The sequence below is a fragment of the Canis lupus genome, chromosome 27 (genome assembly GCF_048164855.1).
Source record: "Canis lupus baileyi chromosome 27, mCanLup2.hap1, whole genome shotgun sequence".
NCBI classification, from domain to species: Eukaryota; Metazoa; Chordata; class Mammalia; order Carnivora; family Canidae; genus Canis; species Canis lupus.
In genome coordinates this window covers 12414499-12431552 of record NC_132864.1, presented here as the reverse complement: position 1 = coordinate 12431552, position 17054 = coordinate 12414499, and the positions used below count along the sequence as shown (strand labels likewise).

Here is a 17054-nt window from a genome sequence, read left to right as displayed (position 1 = left end):
TTCTCTGAGATCCCTGTCCTTCTGTCCCTAAGCCTGCTCACTCTGTTTCTTGTTGCAGTGACACCATTGTCAGGCGCAGCAGAGTATTGCAGTTAGACCCCAGTGTTCCCGGAGTGTTCCAGGGTCCTTATCCTCTAGGCATCGATCCTGTGAGTGCACTCTTCCCTCACTGTTATCCCAGCTTCCTCTGTGGTACCCCCCCCCCCCCCCCCCCGATTTCACTGTCACAGTGCTTTCTCAGACTGCTGGGCATGGTTCCCGTGGTTGCACATGATTGGGAGGGTTGTTCCCTAGGGGGTGTCTGCCTGAGCAGTCCTGGCCCATGTGCATCCCAAGTGAAGTTGGTTTAGAGATGAAGCTGAGCTGTCCATTTGGGAAGCCAGGGTCTGTGCCCAGACAGGATGGGTGGGCAGGTGGAGCCGGCCCTTCAAGAGCCATGAAATGTAGCTGCTTCCTACATTTCTTCTTTGTATATGGGGATTATGATTATTTTTTTACCTTTCGATCTAGAAAGAAATTGTATGGAGTTTTAGAGCTTGAAAGGGAACTCAAGGTGATCAGGGTGCTTGTGGAGATAGTTGTTTGAAATGGGAAGTGATAGGAGAAGGGAAAGGAAGACGCAGCTGCAGGGGGCCAGGCCTGCTGCCCCCCACCCCAGAGCGGGCAGGCTGCACAGCGGGCCAGCCCCACCCTCTGGCCTTCACCAGACTCCTTCCCCTGGACCTTCTGCCCACTGGGCCCTTCCCCCAACGGGCTCCTCCCACCAGGCCCTCACCTCTACACATCATTTGTGTAAATCAGTGGTATTGTCTTTCATCTTCATATAATTGGAAATGTGAAAAAAGTTTTATAACAATTCTCTTAAGGCATAGCATTTTGAAGCCCGATTCCTAGTAAATGTGGCCTTACTTTAAAGAAGAAATGTTTCTGAATAAAGGCACCAAGGAAGAAAGTTCAAGTGGGCGTTTTGAGGGGGAGGAGGAGACTGGGGCATGGTACTGCTTCTTTTTGCTACAATTTAATTTTAAAAATGGGCATTATGTTCATAAAGCTCAAATATAGACCCACGCATGTACTTTGCATGTGTCCGAGATCCAGCTCTTTTGAAAGGTCTCCTCCACCCCATCCTTACTTCCTCAGTCCCCTTGCCTTCCACCTGGCAACCGCTGAGGTCAGTTTCTAGTGTCTCCTTCCAAGTTCGCTTGTTTGTTTGTTTCTTTTTTAAAAATTTATTTATTTATTCACGAGAGACACAGAAAGAGAGGCAGACACATAGACAGAGGGAGAAACCTCCTTGTGGGGAGCCTGATGCTGAACTCTGTCCCTGGCCCTAAGATCTGACCTGAGACAAAGGCAGATGCTCAACCACCCAGGCATCCCTCCAAATTTCTTTATGAACGTACAAATACATCTTTCTCTTCCTCTTTTTTGTTTAAAAGATCTTTCTGTACCCAGTTGCTTTTAGCTTAGTGATCAAAGAGGGACTTCCATGTCATGCTTGGCTATGTTATGCTGTTGCTAGTTTTCCTACATGCCACGTCCCTGGAGTGGCCACTGCCAGCAGGCTATTCCCGTGGACCAAGACAGTCAAGCTTAAGTTAGCCTTAATATTTCTCTCTAAACTCTTATTTTCACTTAAAAAAAACAAATCTTTCTGTCCAAATAGGCCCTTTTCCCTTTTCCTAATCTCCCTGAGTGAGTGACTGTAAGAATTATTTTTTCGAGAGTGAGAGAAGCAGTCGGCAGCAGGACCCGGAGAGACTGGGGCAGGGAGCCCCTAGAAGTTCAGCTAGAGTGCCCTGGGCTTTATCATCAGTACGCTTTGGCCATTTGTTGCACTTTTTCCTTCCTTCCTCTCTCCTTCCCTCTTTTCTTCTCTCTCTCCTCCTCTCTTCTCTTCCTCCTCTCTTCTTCCCTTCGTTTCTATTAAACTTTATCATAAAATGCACATACACAAGAATGTATAAAACATGTATGTACTGCTATAATGTGCATATTTGTATGGCCCCCGCCCAGGGTAAGAGACCCCAGGACCTGGAACGTGCCCTGCTGGCATCAGCTCTCCCCAGAGCGAAGTTTCCACTCCCCTACTCTGTGTTACTCTTTCTCTTGCCCTTTCTTTTAGCATTGCCTCAGAGGCACAGATCCCTAGACATGATTGTTTCATTTGACGTCCTTTGAACTTTATGTGAAAGAGTTGTTTGTAATAGTCTGTGGCCCTGGTTTAAGAAAATCAGTGGTTCTCAGATCAGAAGTGTCAGGAAGAAAGTCTGAATGTTGCTTTCTTTTTAAATCTATAGCTGCGTTTCTATTTAAAGTAGGAAATTTGTCGAGTGTCATCTGTGTGTCCTAAAGCAGTTTAAGGAAGTTAAAGATGTTTTGTTTTTGTCTTCAGATTTGGAACCTGGCCACAAATCGTCTCACTTTTCTAAACTCTTTTAAAATGAAAATGTCTGTGATTTTAGGAATTATTCACATGACTTTTGGAGTCATTCTGGGAATATTTAACCACCTGTAAGTACAGATTTTTTTCTAAAGCAGTATTTATAAGCCAAGTTTGGTGTTTCTTAAACTTTGCTTCTTGAGGGTAGGCTGTATGGGTCTTAAAGGCAGCTGGTGTGGGTGGTGATGTGTTGGTTTGATTCTGTTTTGATGATACAGGTTTGTGACTGTTTCAGTGATTTCATTTATTTAGCAGATATTTATTGAGTGTATAGTATATGCCAGGCCCTGGTCTAGGCTCCGGGATCGAGTGGTACTGAAGACAGAGAACAGGTTTTGCCCTCATGGAGTTTAACATTCAAGGGAGGGAAGCATCCAACATGTTCATTCAGATCTATTTCTGGAACTAATTTTTATTATACTCTTTTTGCATTTTATAAATTAGAGAACTTTTTGTTTGTTCACTAGAACTAGTGTGTGAAGAGGAAGAGGTATATTTTCTTCCTATCACTGGGCCTGATGGTAAAACACGAGCATTTTCACTGTGCTCACATCTCTTTTCTTCACGGACGTATCTGAATCCTGTACAAGTATCAGAATACGAAGGATGTTCTGATGAGATAGGCCTTGTCACAAAGAATTGAAGAGTAATTTTTTTAAAAGATTTTATTTATTTATTTATTCATGAAAGAGAGAGAGAGAGAGAGAGAGAGGCAGAGAGACACAGGCAGAGGGAGAAGCAGGCTCTATGCAGGGAGTCTAATATGGGACTCCATCCCAGGACTCCGGGATCACCCCCTGAGCCGAAGGCAGACGCTTAACTGCTAAGCCACCCAGGTGTCCCAAAGAGTAATTTACTTTTTATCTCAGTCCAAACTTGCTCATGGTTTGATCGATTCCTTTTTTTTTTTCTTAGGCATTTCCGGAAGAAGTTCAATATTTATTTGGTTTCCGTCCCAGAACTTCTCTTCATGCTGTGCATCTTTGGATACCTTATATTTATGATTGTCTATAAGTGGCTGGTTTATTCAGCAGAAACCTCCCGAGTTGCTCCCAGCATTCTGATTGAATTTATTAACATGTTTTTATTTCCGGCTAGTGAAACAAATGGTCTTTACTCAGGGCAGGTAGGTAATGCTCTCTTCTGCTCTTAGGAACTTAAAGGAAGTCCTTCTAAGAGCCTTGTTGTATTGATGATTGGAGGTGCTTTCCACAGGCTTCCCCAGCATGTAGGGGCTTTCTGTTTCTATGTTAGAAGACTGTGCCACCTGCTCTGAACGCTGTGCTGGGGGGACTCCGATTGGACATTATAACCTGAACTTGTTGCCCCTTGGTAGCCATCAGAACTGCTGGGAAGAAAGTATTTCTGGAGGGTTTCTGAGGGTTGGCGAATTCCCCTGCTTTTTTAATTACTTTGAAATGAATCCCTAAGTCAGGACATCATGGAATCAGCATCTGGACCAGAGCACATTGGCCCTCTCCAAAACTGGCTTTTCTAGAATTGTGTGTTTGTGTAATGCCACCTGATCCACACTGTGGCATGGTGGCAGAATGGGGGCTCAGGTGACCTGCTTGTGATCCCAGTGCTGTCACTTCCCCAAAATGGAACTGCAAACACATGACTAACTCCTTCATGCCTCAGTTCCCTCATCTGTAAAATGGGAGTAAAAATAAGACCCAATTTAGAGCATAGAGTTAATCCTATCAAATCCTTAGAAAAGTACCTGGCCCCTGCCGGTGTTCACTAAATGTGAGCTTGTATTGTGATTATGTTGAGGGTCTCTGAGCTGTGTGGAATGCTACAGCATCCCTCCTGAAAGATGCTGCTGTAGATACTGGTGCCCCGTTCCCAGCATCTGTGAGGTAGTGGAGAAATCCTCCCAGTCAGTGTGTCACAGCCTATATTCTCTTGAGCTGTAGATTTTGCTTTTATTTTTTTAAAAACCTTGTTGATTCTGCAAATGGAGCATCTGGTTTTGTTTTCCACATTCCGTGGACAGCTAAGTTTTAAGTCAGATTTGAAGTGCATCTTGAAGCACTAGGGCTTCGTGGTGAGTTACATGCATACTTCCTTTTTTAATTATTTGAGTTTTCAACTCTTATTTATGTTTCTCCTGTTTGTGGTTTTTAAGTTGTATTTAGTTGTTATTTTGTTGAACCTTTATAGAATGGAATAGATAAAGGCATAGCAGGGAGGTCAGTGGGGCACAGGTGGCCTGGTCAAAGATCAGCGAGGGGAACTACCTTTATACATCTCCTGCATGCCTGAATATATGCTTCCATGATTATTCTTTCTGAACTCAAAATAGCCCTTGAGGTAGATGGCATCATCCCAGTGGCTCAGTGCAGACCTGGTCACTCAGCTGCCAGGGGAGTCCAGATTTTAACCCAGTCTGATTGACTTCATAGCTCTTGACTTCTGATAGGACTCTGCCTGTGAACCCCACTTGTCTTAGCATTTTGGGGGCTGATTCATGTTGGTGGTGTGGTATGAGATACTAACACATAGGTACTACTAGCTCATACCCATGTAGTGTGCACAGCCCCGGGAATCTGTGTGTTACACGGGGATGGCCACAGAGGAGGGATAAGCCATGGACAGTGTGATGCCTGGTCATTTGTTTTCATAGCCACTTACAGATCCCTTAAAACCATGCAGGCCACAGTGATTATGTTAGCGTGAACATGCTTTGCTCTCTATTTGTTTTTAGGTAACTAGATATCTCTCTTTTTTAAGAAAATTCTTTTAGTTTTGTTTTGAATCCTCCTTTGGGATTTTTCTCTTGTAGAAGTGAATCTACTACTATGTGCTCACTTTCCTCAAGTAGTCTTTATAATGATGATAATAAAAAAAAAACAGAACAAGAATATAAAAAAAATGAAGAGCTTGTGTTTGTATTCGCCCTTGTACAGTGTTTTCAGAAAAGTATTAGCTAGAATTTAACTCTGTTGAGAATTTTCTTATTCTTTCCTTACAGATCTGAACAAAATGACACTTTCCCCACTCTGTCAGTAGTGTTATTCATCATTCCAGAATTCCACTAGGAGTTTAGGGAAAGCTCTGCTGGCAGATATCATTTGACTTGTGTCTATCTTCTGTTCCTTGTTATCGTGAAGAAGGAGACCTGGTGTTTGGTTTTCACTCACTGAGTGCACCAGCGACCCTTTTTGCAGGTCTTGTGTCTTCCTTGACTTCCTTCCCTTCTGCGCCCACAGGAGCATGTCCAGAGATTGCTGCTGGTCGTCACAGCTTTGTCTGTGCCTGTTCTCTTCCTGGGAAAACCGCTCTTCTTGTTGTGGCTGCACAATGGGCGCAGTTGCTTCGGAGTAAGCAGGGTAAGCGTGAGCTTGGATGTGTATTTGTAGGTGGTGAGCAGAGTCTGGTTTTGGTTTAAAAAGAGGAGTCCAGGGATCCCTGGGTGGCGCAGCGGTTTGGCGCCTGCCTTTGGCCCAGGGCGCGATCCTGGAGACCTGGGATCGAATCCCACGTCGGGCTCCTGGTGCATGGAGCCTGCTTCTCCCTCTGCCTGTGTCTCTGCCTCTCTCTCTCTCTGTGACTATCATAAATAAATAAAAAAAATTAAAAAAAAAAAAAAAAAGAGGAGTCCAGAAAACACCTTTTAGAGGGTCTCAGTGTCTTGATTTAAAGCCAGAGCCTCCTTTATTCAGCCTCTGGTATTGCTTGTGCTGCAGAAGCTTTACCGCAGTTGGCCTGCTATATGTGGGCGTGTGGGTGTGGCTCCCGCCCAGTGAGCCACAAAGCTGCTGGGAGCTTGAACAGTCCTTCAGCACTGCTGTCATCATTAAAGGATTTCTGTTTTTAGTTTAAATAATATAACTGAATGATAGAAAACACGGTACGTAGAGAAAACGGTGCCCTCTTATATCCGTCCGTTATAACCGGGGTTCCATTTTGTTAGATTGCTCTCTATACTGTTTGCCAGTGTGCCAGCTTTCTCATTTAATTTCTTTAAAAATAATTGTGATAAACCGTACGTGAGCTGTGTGGAGTGCTACAGCATTTCCATTGTAACTTTTTGAGTGTATAATTCAGTGGCCTGGAATACATCCCCACAGCTGTGCAGCCGCCACCAGCATCTGTCTCTGGAACTGTTTCATCCTCCCAGACTGAGACTCTGTCCCCAAGAAACACAGACTCCCCATCCTCCTCCCCCAGACACTTGCAACCACCATTTTATTTTTTGTTGTTCTTGTTCGACTCCTCTAGGCACCTCCTATATGTAGACTCATACAGTATTTGTCCTTTTGTGATGGGCTTGTTTCACTGAGCACCATGCCTTCCAGGTTCAGCCATGTTGCAGCAGGTGTCAGAATTTTCTTCCATTTTAAGGCTCAGTAATATTCTATTGTATAGCCTGACCACATTCTTCTTAGCAGTTCATCCATCAACAGATGCTTGGGTTGGTCCTTTTAGTTATTGTGAATAATGAATGCTACTGTGAACACGGTTATATAAAAATCTGTTCAGGTTCTTGCTTTCAATACTTTTGGATATGTACTCAGAAATGGAATTATTGGATTACATAATAAGTCTGTGTTTAATTTTTTGAGGCCCCCCCACTCTGTTCTCCAAAATGGCCACACCATTTTACATTCCTACCAGCAGTGCATAGAGGTTCCAGTTCCTCCATATCCTAATCGATACTTACTTTTTTTTTTTTTAAATAATAGCCATCTTAGATATGGTATGTTTATGTTCTTACAAACAACTTTTTAATTTAATTTTTTTGATTTCAAGTGTTTATTTAAATTTTAGTTAGTTAACACATATGGTAAAATTGGTTTCAGGAGTAGAATTCAGTGATGCATCACTTTCATACAACACCTAGTACTCATCACAACAGGTATGCTCCTTAATATCCATCCCCCATCCACTTCCCTCTGTCAACCTTCAGTTCTCTGCCGTTAGGAGTGTCTCATTATTTATGTATTCTCAAAGAGCTGAATCATTAAGAGAAAGGAGGGGGCTCTGACTTTGTATTTGTCATGTCCTTGTGATTTTAAAGACAATGACTCTCTGTTCTTTTGGTTATTGTTAGAGTGGTTACACGCTTATAAGGAAAGATAGTGAAGAAGAAGTTTCTCTGCTGGGAAGCCAAGACATAGAAGAGGGAAATAACCAAGTAGAAGATGGATGTAGAGAAATGACATGTGAAGAGGTAATCTTCTCTGTTACTAACAATTTACATTAGATAAGAAGCCAAGCTCTCGGGGTGCTTGACTGGCTCAGTTGGTAGCTCTCAGGAGTGAGTTCGAGCTCCACATTGGTGTAGAGTTTACTTAAAAAAAAAAAAAAAAAAAAAAAGAAAAGAAACCAAGCTTTCATAGAGGTAATCACTGTGAGAACAATAATAATCATCTTTAAAAAATAAAACAAACCCCGAAAGACCTGTCACACAAAGCTTCCCAGATGCTGCTCTATGGTCATCTGTCATAAGGGCTGTCATTTTGTTTTTTCAATTTCATAGTGGGATTTATAGTGTTAACATGACCTGCTGTCCTATGAAGTGACTTAAGGTGCCATGAACATTGCTTTCAGAAGATTCTTCTCTCAGTCAGAACTTTGTCATATTTGCAGGAGGAGACCTGATTCATACCACTGGCTCATTTCAGGCAGGAACAGTGTTGGCCTCAGAGTGATTGCTTTCTAGGTCTCCAATTTCAAGAAGTATGGGTTGGTTTTTCTTAGTTGGTTTGTTTTATGTTTTGAAGCCAGGCGGCCCCATGATTTTGGAACCTTGGCCACAGATAGCCCTGAGCTTATTTTCTCCAATCTTTTGGTCAGAGAGAAAAGCACTATTGGCTGATTGTTCTATTAGGAAGAATCCTCACGAAGCACTGTGATTGCCTGGCTAGGGTCACTTGCCATTCCCAGACCAGCATCTGCTTAGTAGCCTGCGTGGACGCCATAACCACAGACTGGGTCTTAAATGACAGATACTGACTGCTAGAGGTCCAGGTTTGAGCAGGTGGAAGCACTGGTTTCTCCCAAGGCCTTCTTTCTTGGCTTGTGAGTGGCTGCCTTCTATGTGTGTCCTTACCGGGCCTTGTCCTCTCTTCTAAGGACACTTACCCTTACGACCTCCCTTTACTGTAATTACTCCCTTAAAGGCCCTGTCTCCAAACACGGTCACACTGGGGGTTAGAGCTTCAACACATGGATTTGGAGGGGGATGCAGTTTAGCCCATGACAGCTGTGGCTGGGAGTATGGGGTGAATGGCAGGAGAAGCAGATCCCCCTTTCTGAAGGGCGGCACAGTTCTGGGCAGACACAACTGAGCCATTTCTGCTACTCTGGTTTGCTTTATTTTCTTGAAACTTTATTTGGTCTTCCAATAAGGACTAAACAAAATTTCTTATAATCTGCATTTTATAATTATGTAATTTAATGTTTTAATTTGGGACTATTAATAATTCATAGGATCATAAAAAAGATCAAGAAGCAGAGCTGGAAAGAGTGTTAGAGTCTTTTCCAGTGTTGTACAGCCTCTTTGCTGGCAGGGGCCCCGTTTCACAACTTCATTGTGGTGGGCTTGCATTTACCTGTTGGATACACACATTTAGCCAGGGTCTCCAGGCTCGTGTCTGGGAAGCATCTGTTTTCAACTGGTGTTTTGTGGTTGCAGAGATGAGCTCCTGAGTCACATTGTGCTGTCTGTGAGGGACAGTTCCAGGCCAGGTGCCAAACAGGAATCTGAGGCCAAGGAACTGGGATGGTGTGCTCTGTAGGTCATAGAGCTGGCTGTGGTGGAGCTGTGAGCAGAGCTCAGATCTTTGACTCACTGTTCTCACACTCCAGCATGTTCTCCCCAGCGTCTCAGAGGCCAGGTCTCTGACTGAGAGCGATGGAGTGACTGTGGACGAGATGTGTAACCTGTGAGAGCATGTAGGCAATATACAGAATCTAACACATATTGTGTCCTCTCTCCCAGTTTAATTTTGGAGAAATATTAATGACCCAAGTGATTCATTCCATCGAGTACTGTCTGGGATGCATCTCCAACACCGCCTCGTATCTGAGGCTCTGGGCTCTCAGTTTGGCTCACGCACGTAAGTTTTCACTTAGACCTGCAATTCCCAAACTCTATGCTGAGACACCCCATAGTGCCACAGTGAACCTCCAGGGAGCTGCTCTGAGACATTTTCACATTTCCAAGGGAAGCACGGTACTATCTTTCAGATACTGTGCCAACTAGTATCGTGCTGGGGACAGAGCCAGCCTGACCTTGGTTTGGGTCAAGCTCTCTCCCTAGGAGGCAGGCCTCTGATTTTTCTGGCATGCCGCATCTTCCTCAGGGTTTGAGATGATCAAGGGCAGGTTAGCTTTTACACAAGAAGCAGATTACATTTGAATTATGTAGGTGTGTATATTATTTTGTGGATAATAATTCAGAGTCATCAGAAGGAGACCCAGTTCCACTAGCTAATTGTGGTGACTCAGTGAGCATTAACAGAAGTGAAATCTGCTGAATGCTTCACCTGCAGAGTTGTCTGATGTCCTGTGGACCATGCTGGTGCGCGTGGGCCTCCGAGTAGACACCACTTATGGAGTCTTGTTGCTGCTGCCAGTTATTGCTCTGTTTGCAGTTCTGACAATTTTCATCCTTTTGATCATGGAAGGCCTTTCCGCATTTCTTCACGCCATACGCCTCCACTGGTGAGTTTGAAAGTTAACTTTGGAACTGTTATTTAAATAAAAAAAAGAACCCCTTCCCCACATGTATATATAACCCCACAAAAATCTGGCACTTAATTTAGGCTGGTTCTTCCCTTCCCAACGCTGGGATCTATATTCAGATCCCTTCAATTAAAATTGTATTTTGTTTCTGAAGTATTATCACTGACAAGTAAAAGCAAGTTTATGGTTGTTGAATAACAGTATATTTAATAATTTTAATTCATTTGGGGTCTGACAGATTATCTTACTGTAAAATAAAATTCTTACATGTTTCTTAATGGTTTATAGTATATGTCAGATTACTTGTCTGTGTGTGAAGATACCAATGTGGGGAGAGAGATTCTGAATATTCATGTGTCTGTAGTGTGTGAGGTGGTGTGACGCTTCGTGTTTCCATTACACATCGAGAAAGGCAACCTGGGATAGAGTGTGTGCATGTGTAGATTTTATTTAAGTAAAAACATTTGTGCCAAGAGAGCATGTATGGAATGGAAGCAACTTTAGCACAGCAAGCCACCTCCCCCGCTTTTTTAAAACTTATACGTGTTGTTTGAAGAAACGTAGGAAATGTTCTTCACAATCTTTCATTAATAAACTGAAATCTTTTTTTTTTTTTTTTTTTTTTTTAGGGTAGAATTTCAGAACAAGTTCTATGTTGGTGCAGGCACCAAATTTGTTCCTTTCTCATTCAGACTACTCTCGTCCAAGTTCGTTGACGACATGGCATGATCGCATTGCTGTATCTGACAAGCTGTCAAATTTATGGAGAATTATCATGTTACAGAATTTCACTTACGTCAGATTTACAATAGGAAAAATTCCGTCTTCATTGATTGCCTTATGATATAGCCAAATAATTCTGTAAGATATACCTCTTCCACATGTTAAATATTTTGTAAAGTTTATCAATTTCAGATATATAAATTTCTTTCAGTTTTTATGATGAGCAAATAGATGTTAATGCCAAAAGTTATGTTAAAGTTATTTTTAAAAATAGAGGCTTGGGGGAGAGAAGCGGTTTTGAATGGTCTTAGATATTCAGTTCCTTTTCACCTTATTAAAACAACAAAGAGGTAGTCTGTCGCTTGACGTTGTCAGATAATATTTTCCAACTGCTGAAGTTAAGTATAGTTTTTTTAAAAAAATTTAATGACGGATAATCAAAAAGATTCACATTCTGCTTGATTAAAAGTATGTAAACTTTTTTTATTGTATGCTATCTAGAACTGCAAGTAAGGGATTGTTTCTACAATTTTGTCTTGTTTTAATAATTGGGGAAAATGGGATGAAATAACGTACAACAGATGGTTATCCCACTTGTATATTTTTAAAACTGTTCTTATCCTGTTATCCTTATGTAAAACCGATTATGATAATTGTATGTTTGAGAGGTAAACTGTATACTGAGCCTTAAAACCCAATATGACTGGAGAAGATACAATATGGATGTGATTTGAACTTAGAGACCAGCTTGGCTAATGTAACTGAACCAGAAGGGGTTTATACCGAGTGAAAGGAAGATAAAAAGTAGTATTTTGTGTATTTTTATAACAAAATATAAATTGAGTATTTTACCCTAAAGAGATTGCAGCTGTCCTTGAGAACAGTATAATTTTTTACTTTCAGACTAATTCTAAATAAAGGTCTCATAAAGGTATTTAGAGTTAATTTAAACTTTCAAACACTGGATCAATTGAAAATTAATTCTTAGAATCTTTAGTTTAAATCCATCTATTCACTTGAAATGTAGTTTTGAATAAATGTCGGTCCGTCCTAGGGAATATTTTAATCTGTGCAGACAGTCCTTGACTTCAATGGTTTAGTTTAATGAATTTTGAATTAATGATGGTGTGAAAGCGATACTGCATTCAGTAGAAACTGTAGTTGGAATTTTGAATTTGACTTGTCCCGGGCTCGCGATCTGTGGCCCCATCCTCTCCCCTGATGCTGGGCAGTGGCCGCAGCACTCCCATCAGCCACATGGTCACGAGGGTCACTGACCACCACCTGCACCCAACACTTCATTATAAAATAGGCTTTGTGGTAGAGCTCACGTTGGTGCTCTGAGCACGATTAAGGTGGGCCAGGCTAAGCTGTGTTGTCCCATAGGTCAGGTGTGGTAAATGCATTTTCAACTTCGAATATTTTTAACTTATGATGAGACCCCATCGTAAGTCGAGGAAGATCTATTGTCTTGTAAATTATGTTCATTTTTCATATTTTACTGTAACTGTAGATAATTATTTTCAAAAAGAAATCTGCTGTGTTCTCACTTTCTTAACATTTTGAGAAACTTCCGAAAAGGTCTGTCCGTGTACTCTTTCACCTGACTGGTGGTAATGTTTGGAATTTTCATTCTAGCTGAACTTATGGTAGCATTGAATCTAAGTGTATCTTTTCAGAATGTCAAGACCTGTTTGCTGAGAGGCACGAGCTAAGCACCCCGACATAATTGGGACTCTCCCATTACACCTTTCTAAGTGTAGGAAATATTCCATGCTGCTCTTCTGTGAGCTGTTCCTGAAAGCCAGCCTGGAGTTACTAGGTTTTGTCCCTCATATTACAGTATCAAGCCTAAACTATGCTGATGAGACTCTGGGATGTGATTCTGCTCTCAGGGTTCATTTTCCCTGGGAAAGTGTAATGTTGGTTGGACACTTCTGTTGGGAGAAATGCAAAATCTCAATAATGCTGCTGAGGTTGTAGACTTGTCCCTGAAAAGTTGGCATCTTTATTACTTTACTTCAAGTATCTGTGGTAATAAAAGGGTAACTGATTCATCCCTAGGAAAACCCTGATTTCAGAGTACTATTAACTGATTAGTAAACAAGAGGCATGCGGTATCTGCTGAAAGTTTTTAGGGTCCCCTTTGGTGACTTGTTATGGTCCAGTTTGTAATTCTAAGTAACACCTCTTATCAGGATATAGAACAGAGAGGGAAGAGTCATTTTTTAATTGAAACCTATGCAGTAGTTATGTATCCTATGTAATTATATAAAAAAATGTCTTAGTGGTCCTAACTTTTATGAAAGAACTCTGTAGAAATAGAGTTCGGTGGTGTCTTTTAGGCACCAGGGGAAATTTTATTTTTTTCTAAAGCTATAGGTTCCAGTGTTATGTTACCAGAGCAGTTGCTGTGCTTTGTTTTTAAGCTGTTTGGTAGAACTATTATACATAAAATTTTTAAGACAGACTTCATTCCCTTAATAGCAAATATCCAGAGGCAAAATGGTCAGTTATCATGGTGATGTTACATATCTGCTTATTTTCCTGCAGAGAACGTTCATGATAAATGGCATGATGGCCACATTTTCTAGTTTTCATTCAGGTGTTCACTCCATGTGGAATCCTAAAATAAAAATCCAAGGGATTTCTTCAGGAAACAATTTGATTTCATCCTGCAAGGCTAAGGAGTATTGTGGTGACATAACTGTGATAAGGAACTCAAGAGGGTGTTCTGGTGAGGATCATGGTGAGCTTTCCATTCATTGTGGATAGGACCTTGAAATGAATCACCTTTCACTGAATGTCACTCTGCCCTCGTTTGTGGAGTAGGTATTTTTATAAAAACATTCTGTTTTGTTTTCATTCTGCTGTAGTTTAATAAGCCATAGAATATAGCATAGGTAACTCAGGATGTTTATGAATTAAATATTCAGACATTTTAGGGCCTGATTCATTTTGGAAAACAAAAACAAAACTTCTATAACTGTTCTGCAGTCTGCATTTAAAAATAGTAAATTTCTTCATTAAAATTTTAAAGCCAAATTTGCTTGCATGCCATCTAGTGTATCTCCCGTAACGTTATGAAGAAATCTTAATTCAAGATGATGAAAATGAGGCAGTTCTAAGTAATAGTTTTCCAACAGCTAGGTCATTGATGCTGAGCTTTGGTTTAGAATTGTAATACTTCGGACATTCCACTTGTTCCTTGATGGGAAAATCCAGTGGGAAGGCTAGGTTCTTAGGGTCAGCCTTTGTCTAAAGACTCAACTCTGTGAGGGGGAAACCACAGTCGCTAAGTTAAAAGTGCCACAAATGCACAAAAGGACAATTTTGCATCTTCCTATCAGTACTGGACTTCTTTTACTAATGAAAAATAAATATATTTTTTAAAACATGGGTGTTTGCTCTATTACGCCCTGGTTTTGGCTGGAAAGCCAACGCACTTGGCCCCTTTCCCGATCCCAAACGCCAGAAGTCACTCGTGTCTTCTTGGGTCTCCCTCCTTCCTGATGCCGTGTGATGCCGTGTGCGAGGAGGAACCTGCCCCTTGGAACTCTCGGCGAGCTCTTCGCTCTTGCTCTTCGGAGGCCCTGAGATCCATGTGCCTGGGGGCCCTGGCCGTCGGCCCCTCCTCGTCCGTCTCCTCGCCGGCGCCTCGGCCTCCTCCGGGGCAACATGGGCGCGACTGTCGCCCGGGTGGAGGGGCTCCCGGGAGGCGCTCCCGAGGTCCGCAGTCGGCGGCCCGGGCGCCCCGGAAGCGAGCGCGCTGCCGAGAGCAGGGCCGGCCCCTCCCCGGGGTCCCGGTCCGCGCCGCTGCGAGCGCGGGGAGGGGAGGGCAGGCGGGAGGCGGGGCCCGGCGGCCGTTGGCCGGGCGCCGGTCGGCAGGGGCGTCGTTGGCTGGGACGCCGCCGGTCGCCGGGCTCCTGGGGCGCCGTGGGCCGTGCGCGGCGCCATGGACGACCTGCGGGTGCTGTGGATGCGCGACCGCGTGTACGCGGCCTTTGGCCTCACAGACCCCGAGCTCTTCGAGGAGCTGCTGAGCCGCGACGACGGCAAGGTCGAGGACCTCATCCTGCACTTCCTCAATCAGACCAGCGAGGAGGAGGGCGCCTCGACGGTCTTCTTCTACCGCAGGGTGCAGCCCGAGGAGGTGGAGGTGGAGGTGGAGGTGGAGGTGGAGGTGGAGATCGGTGAGCCTCCCCGCGCGGCTCGGCCTTGTGCCGCCCGGGGGTGCCGCGTTCTGGGCGGAAGCGGGTCGCCGTCTCCCTTGCCAGGGGCCCCGGGGCCGCTCCCGGACCCTCGAAAGGGTGCTCGGAAGTGCGCCTTGGACCGCGGCCTGCTTCTGCGCTGTCTGACGCGCTTCCCCTTCTCTCTCCTGTGGCTCTTCTCCACCGTCCCCACGCCGCCAGAGTGCCAGCGCCTCCCTGCTGCTGAGCTGTCCCTAGAGACTCAACGCCGCCCATCCCGATCCCGGAGGCACCAGGATACGGTGTAGGGTTCTGGCGCCTCCCCCCGCAGCGCCGTGGCCCACACTGTCCCTTTCTGCTTATGAAGACACTTGGGCAGTATTAGATCCTTTGCATAGGGCCCTGGTCTGTCGCAGGACCTGGAATGGGGCCAGTTTCTATTTCTGTCCCTGCCCCCAGGCAGGACTTCTCTCCTCCCAGTTAAAAATTATACGAATGCAGACAAATAGATGCTGGCGAGGGTGGTGGTAGGAAAGAGGGTGCTAGTGTCCGCAACTAGCAGCGGCAAGCCCAAGATGCTGTCCTAATAGGTAAGCGCATATTTTTTGAAATAAGAAAATGGAATCATGTGTATGTATTATGTAATCATGACTCATTACATCTTATGTCATGACTTTAAATTGTATTTATTTTTAAAAGTTTTAATTTATGTATTCATGAGAGACACACAGAGGCAGAGACAGACATAGGCAGAGGGAGAAGCAGGCACCCCTTGGGGAACCCGATGCGCGACTGATCCCAGGGCCCAGGGATCCCGACCTGAGCCAAAGGTAGACACTCAACCAGTGAGTCACCAGTGCCCCATGACTTTAAATTTTAAAAAATGACAAGTATTACTGAAGGGCATTCTTCTAAAAATTCACATGACATAGAATGATATAAAGTAAAAAGTGGAAAAGCAAGCCTTCACCATTCCTTAAGTCCTCCTCCCATTCCATTACCCTTTCCAATAGGTAACCACTATTGTTAGTTTGTTGTCTATCTTGCCAGATCTTTGAATCAATCAGTCGATCTATCATCTCTCCCTACATATATATAACGCTAATACATAGTTTCTAAAATCAATCATACTATCTATATATGTATTATTTTGTGATTTGTCTCCCTCAAATACATCTTGAGAAATTTTCATGTCAATACCTATAGATCTACATAACTTTATAGGTTTTAAGTATATTGATAGACCATATTTTATTTATCTATTCCCTATTTACCTTTCCATAGTATTTTTTTCCCACAAAGTAACAATGCACACCTGTCTTCACACTGTGTATCTCTGTGGTATAGGTTTATAAAAGCAGAGTTGCTGGTTTCCTAGGTGTGCATTTACACTACAGATAGGCTGCCAAACTGCTCTCTAGAAAGGCCCTGCCAGTCCCCACCCAGCAGTGGCCAGGCTCCTGTTAGCCAAGGGTCTTGCCAACACTGGATACTGTCAATCTTTTTAATATCTGGTGATCCCACAAATGAAAGGGGGCTGCACTTGCCTGATCTATATTACATGTTTAATAATAATTAGTGGAGTTGAGCCTCTTTCTTAAGCTTGTTGGTCACTTATATTTCCAGGGGGGCTGGTGGAACCATCTGATCACTCTGGGACCTTGACCTTCATCTCCTGGGGAACTTGGTGCCGCTTAAAGCTGTCTTTGGTACCTGGAACATTTCGAGATGACTGTGTTGGTTCAGAAGTTGGCGCCAGTCCACGAGGGCAGGGAGGGGTGAGCAGGGAGGCAGAAGGCTCCAGACCGGCAGGTGGCAGGTGTAACAAGCCCTAACAAGCCCGGGAACTCGCACCTGAGGAGCAGGCGCCCCTTCTCCCTCCCCCGCCCGCCAGCATCTCAGGGTCCTCAGGGTCGCGGGGTCAGTGAACCGCCGGAGCTCCACGCAAGGGCGGGGCTCCCGCGTCTCCCCGCGACCTCCCCCGGGGCGTCGGGGGCGCA

At 43.9% G+C, this 17054-nt stretch overlaps 1 protein-coding gene across 2 annotated transcripts in view; it reads left to right on the top strand.

The window, feature by feature from the left end:
* Positions 1-14261, top strand: part of ATP6V0A2 (ATPase H+ transporting V0 subunit a2) — a 43262-nt gene extending 29001 nt beyond the window's left edge. For both annotated transcript variants that reach the window (XM_072802311.1, XM_072802310.1), the window contains exons 13-20: positions 59-149; positions 2396-2514; positions 3359-3569; positions 5659-5778; positions 7503-7622; positions 9396-9513; positions 9949-10120; positions 10771-14261. In XM_072802311.1, the coding sequence (XP_072658412.1) occupies positions 59-149; positions 2396-2514; positions 3359-3569; positions 5659-5778; positions 7503-7622; positions 9396-9513; positions 9949-10120; positions 10771-10870 (1051 nt within the window). In that variant the 3' untranslated portion in view covers positions 10871-14261. The remainder of the gene's footprint in view (positions 1-58; positions 150-2395; positions 2515-3358; positions 3570-5658; positions 5779-7502; positions 7623-9395; positions 9514-9948; positions 10121-10770) is intronic.
* Positions 14262-17054: the final 2793 nt, after the last annotated feature.